The sequence below is a fragment of the Grammomys surdaster genome, unplaced genomic scaffold (assembly GCF_004785775.1).
Source record: "Grammomys surdaster isolate TR1022 unplaced genomic scaffold, NIH_TR_1.0 141, whole genome shotgun sequence".
Lineage (NCBI taxonomy): Eukaryota > Metazoa > Chordata > Mammalia > Rodentia > Muridae > Grammomys > Grammomys surdaster.
In genome coordinates, this window is record NW_021604599.1 from 194,770 (window position 1) to 206,074 (window position 11,305).

General features: G+C 44.7%; 1 protein-coding gene across 1 annotated transcript; it reads right to left on the reverse strand.

Moving 5' to 3' along the window:
• Window positions 1–2,322: 2,322 nt before the first annotated feature.
• On the reverse strand, window positions 2,323–2,819 carry LOC114618390 (40S ribosomal protein S11-like). The gene has a single exon (XM_028764114.1). It carries the CDS (start codon window positions 2,812–2,814, stop codon window positions 2,338–2,340), a length of 477 nt encoding a protein of 158 aa, XP_028619947.1. The 5' UTR covers window positions 2,815–2,819; the 3' UTR covers window positions 2,323–2,337.
• Between the last annotated feature and the right edge of the window lie 8,486 nt (window positions 2,820–11,305).

Sequence of the window (11,305 nt, forward strand, 5' to 3'; positions counted from 1 at the left end):
TAATGGAAAAATCCCCTTTAGGAGAGAACTACATTAGACTATGTTCCAGGAAGGAAAGAAATGAATTTAAAGGAAAAGTGAAAGCATCATAATGAGGAAATTAATCATTCAGAAGACAGAAATAAGGGCCAGTGTGAAGGTTCAGCAGGAAAAGGTGCCTGCTGCCTAGTCCGACGACCTGAGTTCCACCCCACGCTGGAGGTAAAGGACTGATTCTTGCAAGTTTCCTCGGACCCCGACATGTGCACCATGGCACATGGGTGCATACTCATGCTGGTTCCCACTGTCTACCTCTCACCAAAGAGTAAAACACGACTTTTCAAAAATTAAAAAGGGGAAGCATATAGCAATAAATCTAAATGCACTATTAACAATTTTGAGCTTTTAAACAGACTAGAACCAGCATTTCAGAAAGCCTTGGCAGGAGAGCCGGGGAGGGGAGTGTAGCATGGAGAGTTGGAGAGTTCTTTTTTTTTTTTTAAAGATTTATTTATTTGTTTGTTTTATGTATGTGAGTAGACTGTCGTTGTCTTCAGACACACCGGAAGAGGGCATCAGATCCCATTACAGATGGTTGTGAGCCACCATGTGGTTGCTGGGAATTGAACTCTAGAAGAGCAGTCAGTGCTCTTAACCACTGAGCCATCTCTCCAGCCCATGTGGAGAGTTCTTTACTTCTTGAATAGATATTTAGACATTACTGGATGTCAACATTTAATTCTGTTTTAAACATTCAAAGGAAACGTTCCCAAACATACAAGTATATAACACAATAGAAGAAGAAAGACTATATAAAAGTTAATAAAATAAAAAATGCGGGGAAAGTCAGGACAAGAAGAAAAAGGTGCCAGCAAATGACAAAGCTACAGCCCTGGAAGCATGCTGTGACCAGCGACAGACTGGAAAGAGGTGAAAGGCAAGCCTGAGCTGCCCCAGGCTGTGAATCACCCTTTGACTGCAGCATGCCAAGCATCTGGGCCCATGGAGCCTCAGCACCTAGCACCCATGTGCTGGCTTAGCTTGACTCCTCCCTCCTGCGCATACATTTCTGCGATGTGTTAAATTCTTTTTTTCAAAACTTCCAGTACACAAATAAAAAGAAGTCAAAACTACACTACTTGTCCTGTGAGAACCCTCTCGTCCCACTGCCTTCGACATCCTGACCTTTACTAGAAAACAAAAATCATCAGAAAAATGTGAATGATATTAGTGCAACAATTTGCTCTCATGGATGTTGTTCTAACTAGAGCCATGCATATAGCTGTGTTCTGAGCTCTGTTCCAAGTTGCTGAACATATGTAAACCTCAGATTAGCACTTGTAGAATGCTGTGATTCTATTTAGAATACCGTTAACTCAGCATCCTGGCCAGACACTGCCTAGCACCACTAGGTCTCCTAGAAATTCTCACATTCACCAGTTTGCAAAGCGTATTAGCTAGCTCTGTAACAAATCACTGCAAGTTTTGGAACTTAAAACCTTTTATTGTCCCAGTCTGTGAGTCAGTGATGTGGTCACGGCTTAGCTGACAACCTCAGCACATGAAGCACATTCATGAAGTACAGTAATGGGCCTCAGAGCTAACAGCTATTAAGTTCTGTATATCCCAAGTGCATTCTTTCTACACATTAGTTTTGTTCAATTAATACAAAACTAACAAGATTGATGTTTCAGCTGATAAAATACTATGTCCCACCCACAGGGAATAAATGGCCAAACTAGAATTCTAGCCTAGGCCTGTGTGACTCAGAAACTTTCCTGGAAACTGCTGCTGTCGTGCATTTGTAGCAGTTCAGAGTAACTGAAGCAGAGGGCACTCGGCTCTGACAGTGGCCAGCAAGCCCACGATGCTTGTACAGGAGCTCTGTGGCGCCACGCTTGTGTGATGACTGTGCTCCATCTTACTGCTTTTCACACTTTATTCTCTTATCTCTTTCATGCATGTTTCTTGATTTCCAGGTGAGACTCCCTCCCATTTACACTGGTTACATTCCTTTTTTAAAAGAGTGAAAAGATAATCCACAAACTGACAGAAGAGATCAGTATCTCTTCTGCAAGAAGACCTATATCTGATAGTTTGTTAATATTTAGACATATAAAGAGATTCTACACTCACCAAAATCAACTCAACCTAAAAGTGGGAGGAGATGTTATATAGACATTTCTCCAAAGAACATATATAAGAAGCTCAACAGTATTAGGGAGTGGGTAATTGTAATCAAGATCTTAATGAGATACCATGATTAAGATACCATGCTCCTCCCCAGGATAGCTGTAATTTTTTTTTTTGTAGTTGGAAAATAACTTTATTTGTTCTAGGGCATTGGCCAGAGTCCCCTTAGAACTTCTGAAACTGCTTCTTGGTGTCAGCAGCCTTGGTGACCTTGAGCACATTGAATCGTACAGTCTTGCTCAGGGGCCTGCACTCTCCAACAGTGACAATGTCGCCGATCTGTACATCCCTGAAGCAGGGGGACAGGTGCACAGACATGTTCTTGTGACGCTTCTCAAAGCGATTGTATTTTCGGATGTAATGGAGATAGTCCCGGCGGATGACAATGGTCCTCTGCATCTTCATCTTCGTCACGACACCAGACAGGATCCGACCTCGGATGGAGACATTGCCGGTGAAGGGGCATTTCTTGTCTATGTAGGTGCCCTCGATGGCCTCTTTGGGCGTCTTGAATCCTAGACCGATGTTTTTGTAGTACCGAGGGAGTTTTTCCTTGCCAGTTTCTCCCAGCAAAACACGCTTCTTGTTTTGAAAGATTGTAGGCTGCTTTTGGTAAGCACGCTCTGTCTGAATGTCCGCCATCTTTCCGGCAGCTTGAGAAAAGGAAGGCTAGGCCCACTCCCGGCTTCCTTATTCCAATAGCTGTAATTTAAAACGTAGGCAATAACAAGTGTTGGTGTCACTTCCTGGAGGAGCACAAGGTCTTCCCATTTCTCAAAGGTCCTGTCTCAGTTAGGGTTTTACTGCTGTGAACAGACACCATGACCAAGGCAACTCTTCTAAGGGTAACATCTAACTGGGGCTGACTTATAGGTTCAGTCCATTATCAAGGCAGAAACATGGCAGCATCCAGGCAAGTATAGCAGGAGGAGCTGAGAGTTCTACACCTTCATCTGAAGGCCACTAGGAGAAGACTGGCTTCCAGGCAGCTAGGATGAGATTATTAAAGCCCATGCACACAGTGACATACTACTTCCAACAAGGCCAGACCTACTCCAACAAGGCCACACCTCCAAACAGTACCACTTCCTGAGCCAAGCATACTGGGGGCACCTAAGGTCCCAATAGACCAAAGAATATGCCACCAAAGTTCAATTTAGCATACCAGTAAGTTTATTGGGTTTATTACAATAAGCAATGGGCTTACTTACAATAGCATGGGTGAGGGGCTACTTTGAGGAGCATGGAGGCTCCCCCTGTAAATACCCAGCTGGGATGATGTCTTTTCCACATAGAGAGAACACCCCCTCTTCTAGTCTTTCTCCATCTATATTCTCTAGCCCTTCCCCGAAACCCCCGAGGTCACAATCAATTAGGGCAAAATTGCATACAAGTCTTTGAGAGAGGTGGCTGGATGCTCAGAGGAGGGTCCCGTGACCCTCTCTGTCCCATCTTTTTTTATGAGAGAAGTTCAAAAGCCAATAAGCAGAGCAGAAATGATCTTTTCCAAGCAGGTCCAACTGAACTCCCAAAGATGACGGCAGTTTAGCTCAGAGGACATTTCTGTACAGTGGTTGGTGGGTATGCAGGGAAACTGCAAGTCATACAAGGCTGATGGGAAGGTGAAATGGTGCTACCGTAGTTGATCATTCCTCACAAAGTTAGTCATAACTACCATCTGGGTCAGCAGTTTGGCTGTAGGAGTTTACTCAAGCTGAACACAGGGACTCTGGCATCTGCTTGTACAGCAGTGTTCACTGCAGCAGTCAATATTCAAGTCAAAGGTGAGACTAACCCAATGTCCATTAGCAGATGGGTGGACAAGCACAGTGAGGTGAGCCATACAGCAGAAGGTCACTCATCCATGGAGGCTCTCTCAGTGTTACCACAGGATGAACCCTGAAAATACAGGAGTGGAGCAGACAAAAAACGAATAATCTATGTTGATTTCTCTTACATGAAAATATGAAATGTTCAGACTATGAAAAGGAATGAGGGCAGAACAATTAGGATTTTCTCAGCAAAAATAAAGGATTACTGTTTAATGATCAGAATTTCTATTGAAGTTAACGAAAGTTTTCCAAGTCCTGGCACGGCTTGCACCTTGCCTATTTCATGGATGCCACCAAACTGTACATTTTTAAAATGGTCTGAGGCCTAGGGATATGGGCAACAATGCTTGGTGTGCAAGCAACAGAGATCTCGGTTTAAATCAGAAGAACCCATGTAAGAGCTGGATATAAATGAAATGTGTGATTCCAGTGATCTCACGGGCAAATGGCAGGTGGATGCCTGATGCACACAGTGGGAAAATAACAAAGTGATCTTTCCTGTCTCAAACAAGGTAGAAGAAGGTAAGGATCAGAACTCAGGGTTTCTCTGTGACGGCCACATGTGCATCACAGTTCATGTACACACACACACACACACACACACACACACACACACACCAAATTCAAGAAATGGTTTCAATGGCAAATCAATGTATCTGTGTGTACGTATATGCATGTTTTTATGTGCGCGTGTGTGCAGTAGTGTGCCCCTGTGTGTGCCAGCAGAAGCCAAAGGTCATTGTTGGGATGTCTTTCTCATTCACTCTCCACCTTATATTTTGAAGCAGGGCCCCTTACTGAACCCAGAGCTCACACTTTCAGCTAGACTGGCTGGCTAGTAAATGCAGGTATCATCCTGCTCCAGCCACCTTACCAAATGGGGTTACCTATGCTCGGGGTCATGGTGATATTTTATAAGGGTGCTAATAATTAGAAACTTGGTTGTCATATTCATGTAGCAAGCACTTTATCCACTGGCCCAACTTCTGAGCCCCCATCAATGGTAAATTATATGTTATTCATATTTTACTATAATAAGAAAACAAGAAAGAAAAAAAACATAAATTCAGAGATGATATTCTTTTTTTTAAATTAAATTAATTTTTATTGGATATTTTATTTACATTTCAGATGTCATCCCCTTTCTCCATTTCCCCCTCACACAGAAACCCCCTATCCCATCTCCCCTCCTCCTGCTTCTATGAGGATGTGTCCCCATCCATCTACCCACTCCCACCTCCCCGCCCTCGAATTCCCCCACACTGGGGCATCCAGCCTTCACAGGACTAAGGGTTTCCTCTCCCACCTATGCCCAACAAGGCCATCCTCCCCTACATATACAGCTGGAGCCATGGGTCCCTCCCTATGTGCTCCCAGGCTGGTGGTAGACTCAGGGAGCTCTGGTTGGTTGGTATTGTTGCTCTCCCCATGGGGCTATAAACCCCTTCAGCTCCTTCAGTCTTCTCTCTCACTCCTCCATTGGGAACCCCATGATCACTTCAATGGTTAGCTGTGAGCATTGGCTTCTGTATATGTCAGGCTCTGGCAGACCTCTAAGGAGACAGCTATATCAGGCTCCTGTCAGCATGTACTTCCTGGCATCCACATCAGCGTCTACCTTTGGTGACTGCACATGGGATGGATAACCAGGTGGAGCAGTCTCTGGACGGCCCCTCCTTCAGTTTCTCTCCCACACTTTGTCTCCATATTTGCTCCCATGAGCATTTTGTCACTCCTTCTAAGGAGGACCGAAGCACTCACACTTTGATCTTCCTTCTTCATGAGTTTCATGTGGTCTGTGAGTTGTATCTTGGGTATTGTGAACTTTTGGGCTAATATCCACTTCTCAGTGAGAGCATACCATAAGATTCCACCTCACACCAGTCAGAATGGCTAAGGTCAAAAACTTAGGTGAGAGCAGATGCTGGATGTGGAAAAAGTGGAACACTCCTCCATTGTTGGTGGGATTGCAAGCTGATACAACCACTCTGGAAATCAGTCTGGTGGTTCCTCAGAAAATTGGACATAGTATTACCTGAGGACCCAGCTATACCACTCCTGGGCATATACCCAGAAAATGCTCTAACATACAACAAGGACATATGCTCCACATATGCTATGTTCATAGCAGCTTTATTTATAATAGCCAGAAGCTGGAAAGAACCCAGATGTCCTTCAACAGAAGAACGGATACAGAAAATGTGATGCATTTACACAATGGAATACTACTCAGCTATTAAAAACAATGAATTCATGAAATTCTTAGGCAAATGGATGGAACTAGAAAATATCATCCTGAGTGAGATAACCTAATCATAACAGAGATGATATTCTTACAAAAGAGAAACTGGGTTAAAACAGCCTATCTTTATTTAAGTCTGAACTTACTAGAGGAGACAGGTTTGTTTGTTTGTTTGTTTGTTGTTGTTTTTGTTTTTGGTTCTGGTGTATGCAGGGAGCAAGGGCACTAGCTAATGATCCTCACAGGGTCCTAGCAATTCATCTCAGTCCCTCCATTTCCTGTGTCAGAGGAACCAAGTAATACCAGAGTCTCCAGTATTTTACAGAGTACTCAACAATGTCAGATGTTCATTCCAACTAGTGGCCTTCTCTTCCCTGCACAGTGTTCTCACACTAAATAATACACTGTGTGGCTTATAGCAGCATGGGCTGGTGCTCCTAGCTGGGTTGAAAGATACAAGATGCTGGCTGACATCTTGGTTCTTTGTTCTGTTGTCAGTGCTGGGGACTACACCGAGGACCACACACATGCTAGGCAAACAGTCTACCACTTAGAGACTCAGCCATAGGAGATTGCTTCTCAAATGGGCTCTCAGATTGTTCAGCTGACCACTTATTAATATGTATTTTTTTATTTTGAATTGTCTCCTATAAGTATCTAGTTGATTTGAATCTTGAAGCCATTAATTTTATATTCTCCCATTGTTTTAGAGTTTCTATTGCTGTGATGAAACACTATGACCAAAAAGCAAGCTGGGGAGGAAAGGGTTTATTTGGCTTATACTTCCACATCACTTTCATGACTGAAGGAAATCAGGACAGGAATTCTAGCAGGGCAGGAACCTGAAGGCAGGAGCTGATGCGGAGGCCATGGAGAAGTGCTGTTTACTGGCTTGCTTCCTGAGGCTTGCTCAGCCTGTTTTCTTATAGAAGTCAAGACCACCAGCCCAGGGATGCCCCCACCCACAGTGGGCTGGGCCCTCACCCATCAATCACTAATTTAGAAAATGCTCTACAGCCAGATCTTATGAAGGCATTTTCTCAATTAAAGGTCCTTCTTTTCAGGTAACTCTAGCTTACGTCAAGCTGACTTAAAACTATCCAGAATCCTAAAGTTACAAAGCATTTTTTTTTCAGTCTGGACATGGTGGTGTGTTGAAAACCCCTGCTACTTAAGACCAAAGTCTACTATGTCTGGGTCGTTCCTCTGAGCTCTATGAAAAATGGAGGACTCCCTTTGTTCCACAGGGCTTCCCCTTCTCTGACCTATCTGGGGAGTCTGACCATCCCCCATATGCTCTACCTAAGGAAGGTCACATAAGCCCTTGGGAAACCTATAGGTCCAACTTTCGCTTTCCTGACAAGAATTCACCCAGCAAAGTACCTGGGACTCCTGGAATGCCTCTCCATACAAATGAGGCATTAGCAGTATCTTAAGCTCCAACCAGTGAGTTTTACATTCGCCCTTAAATCTCCTTCCCGCTCTCCTAGGTTCATTTGGTTACCCCAAATAAAGTGTGTGCACACCAGCTATTTTACAGAAGATTTTCTAAGAGAGCTATTTCATAGAGTTTCATCTAAAAGAACTGTAACAGTTAAATCCTTGGAGAAGGCCTTCCTTGGGGAAGCCCCCGTCCCCACTCCAAGCTGGACCAGGATCCTGCAGACCCCATCTGTTCTAGAGTCCATATCATAGCCACAATCCCAGCACATACAAAACTGAGACCAAAGAACTACTACATGTTCAAAGACAGACTGGGTCACATAGAGTACACCAGGACAGCCTGGGCTACATACCGCAGGAGAACATGCCTAAGAAACAAAGTATACTTTTCAGAAAAACTTCATGTAGTTTCAGGTATTGGTATTTCACATTCATAGATTAAGAAAGAGAAAGACCCTCAAGTTCAACTACCTGGCAGTTCCATACTCCCCCCTCCTCACTAATAACTGAGCTGCAAATAGTTTATGTTGATTCCCACTTAGCTTGTGTGTGAAATCAGTTGTCTCCTTGTCCTGGTTGGATATTTGCCAACTTGACACAACCTATCCTTATTTAGGAAAAGAGGAACCTCAAATGAGAAACTGTCTCCATCCACCTGCCTACAGGCAAGCCCGTGGGCACATTTTCCAAGGTGAGGGGGCCTAGAGCATTTTGGGTGGTATCACCCCTAGGCGGATAGATGATCCCAGGCTGTGTAAGAAAGCAGACTGGGCAAGTCGTGGGGAGCAAGCCAGGAAGCAGCACCCCTCCTGCCTCCTGGGTCCCATCTTGACTTCCCTTTATAGTGGACATCAATTATAAACTGACGTAAACATTTTCCTCCCTAAGTAGTTTGTGGTCCTGGTGCTTATCACGGTAACAGGAAGCAGACCTTTTCTTCTATGATAATAATGAGGGGAATGGCTCTGACGCCATAGTCTCCATGCACAAAATTAAAGTCCAAACCAAGCACAGGATGGATGCATGTCATTTACCCAGTCTCTTCATATCTAGTTTATCTGAGACTGTAGCCTGGGGACAGTAGATAGTCACAAAGCAAATCTGCTCCAAAGAGCCTGTTTTGCCGGCTCTATATCCCTGCAATGGCCAAGCAAGCCGAGCCCATCCGCCTTACCTGTAAAGGAAAGCACTTGGTCCTGTTTCTGTCTTTCCTCTGAAGCTCTCCGGCTAGGCTCCCCTCTAAGCCATCTGGAGGGTGAAAGCTCTCCTTTCATGAACTCTGCTCCTAGCCCCACAGAACTTCTAACCATGCGCCCCTCATGCATGTCTCACTGTGGCTTGGTTGTGAGGTGTCCTATTATCTCAGTAGATGTTTTCTGTGGAAGAGCTATGTCTAATGCTATGTCTAATAGAGATGTTTGTAACTTTAATTTTTTCAAACTGTCCTCTTTTTTTTTTACATAGACTTTGTTTTTTATTGGATATTTTCTTTATTTACATTTCAATTGTTTTCCCTTTTCTAGGTCTCCCCTTCTGAAACTCCCTATCCCATTCCCCTTCCTCCTGCTTCTATGAGGGTGCTCCCCCAACTCCCACTTCCCACCGTGGCATCCCTCTACACTGGGGCATGGGACACCCTCAGGTCCAAGGACTGCTCCTTGAACTGATGTCCAACAAGGCCATCTTCTGCCACATATGTGGCTAGAGCCATGGGTCCCTCCATGTGTACTCTTTGGTTGGTGGTCCAGTCCCCAGGAGCTCCAGGGGATCTGGCCAGTTGACACTGTTGCTTTCTCAATGGGGTTGCAAACCCTCTCAGCTCCTTCGGTCCGTTCTCCAACTCCTCCACTGGAGACCCCACACTCAGTCCAATGGTTGGCTGTGAGCATCCGCCTCTGTATTTGTCAGGCTCTGGCAGAGCCTCTCAAGAGACAGCCATATCAAAGTCTCCTTTTAATGATGGTTCTTAAATGCTTTGTCCTCCCTTCTAGCCCAACGCCCATCAGAGGCAGTGGAAAAGAAAGGATATGGGGGAAGTAGGCCTGTTTAGAAATGGTTCTTTGGAGCAACTTCCGTCTGTGTCATCTGGAAATCAGCAGTTCAGTTTATAGGCCAGCAGCGGTGGCTCCATCCACTCATAAACACTTCATGGATATACCAATAGTCCAGTTCGGTAGAGTCAGGATAATAAACACAGATCATCAGTGGTGGCACTATCTAACAGAGACAGCTAGGCCTCAGCCTTGGCACAAGTCGCAGGAGGGACCAGGAAGGACACCAAGAGATGTTTTCAGCTGTGCCTCTCTCAGTGAAGCAAAGATCAGCAAAGATGTGAGGCCAATGAGCATTATATAGCTAACTCTATAAGCAAACCTAGAGAATCCTATTTATACTCCCTCCAAACAACATGTGTCCTCCACGGGTCTTGCCTCAGCTTGTATCTTGCCTTAGCACATGAGTCTTTCTCAGCCGACATCACTCTGTCTGTAGAAGTGGCAAGAAACTGTAACGCATCACCAGTCTTTGGCAAGTTTCTCTCTATGGACTTCCAACAAGTGGAGCTCAACTGCACAAGATAAGGCCAGCCAATATATGCATGTCGTTAGTGAGGAGTCCTTCACCTGTCTCCTTTCATGTGCTTGCTTTAGCATGAAGTTCTTGCACTTGTGTCTGCTTCAGGAAAACACTCCTTCACATGTTTGCCCCAACAAAACACCATCTCTCACAACTGACTTTCCAAAGAACCCTTAAGTTTCCACTTCAGGTGTTCATCTCAGAGCCTGGCTCTGTGGATATTTGCTACGTGAATGAATCGGGCCACACGTTCACACTTCCATCTACCTTCCCAGACTCTTCCCCTGACTTGCCTCACCCCTCCCAACCTTTCCAAGGTCAAGCAGACCCTGCTATGTGGTGATTTATACATTCAAATGGGTCTTGCTCTTCGTGGCCAGAGTACAGCACATCTCTTAGGCAGACTTCTGTAACGGCCCCACCTCTTGTGACCACCTCCTCCTTTGGTGACAGTCACTACTGTACCTTGTTCCATTATCATTATTTTTTTCTGTATCAGTGATTGCCAGAAGGTAACACAGCACTTTTTACAGATTAGCAAATTGTATTTTCTGTGGGTAGATGCACCTTGCACCAGGACACATGGCTTTCGGGGAGAGGACAGACTAACCTAGCCCTTGATCACCTGGTAGCTGGGTGTTCTTGAACAGTGAACCATTTCATACCAGATAAGGAAATCCTGATACAGTGTCCCCAGAACCAGACCCTATCTGGGACAGGGACTTTCCTTTGACATCTACCATCCCACCCTCACTGACAGCTTTTGCGTTTTGATTTGTTTCCTTTGGAGCCTGGTTTTGTATCCCAGTCTTTCCCCCTTCACATTCACCTTTGTATGTGATAAACACCATTGTCAGTGTTTTCTAGACTGGCCCAAGCTCTCACAGTGCCAAAATGACAGCACACCGCACCCACTTTAACTTGTTGATTATTGCTAATTATTAGGGCTCTGATTAAGTGAGATAGTTGCAAGAGTCACATTCCCGGAAAACTAATAAAATCACTGTGAAACTATCGTGCTTAATTGTCTTTGTATCAACTT

Excerpts from the sequence above, each read along its gene's own strand:
- LOC114618390 (XM_028764114.1), bottom strand. The coding sequence starts at position 2,814 with ATGGCGGACATTCAGACAGAGCGTGCTTACCAAAAGCAGCCTACAATC.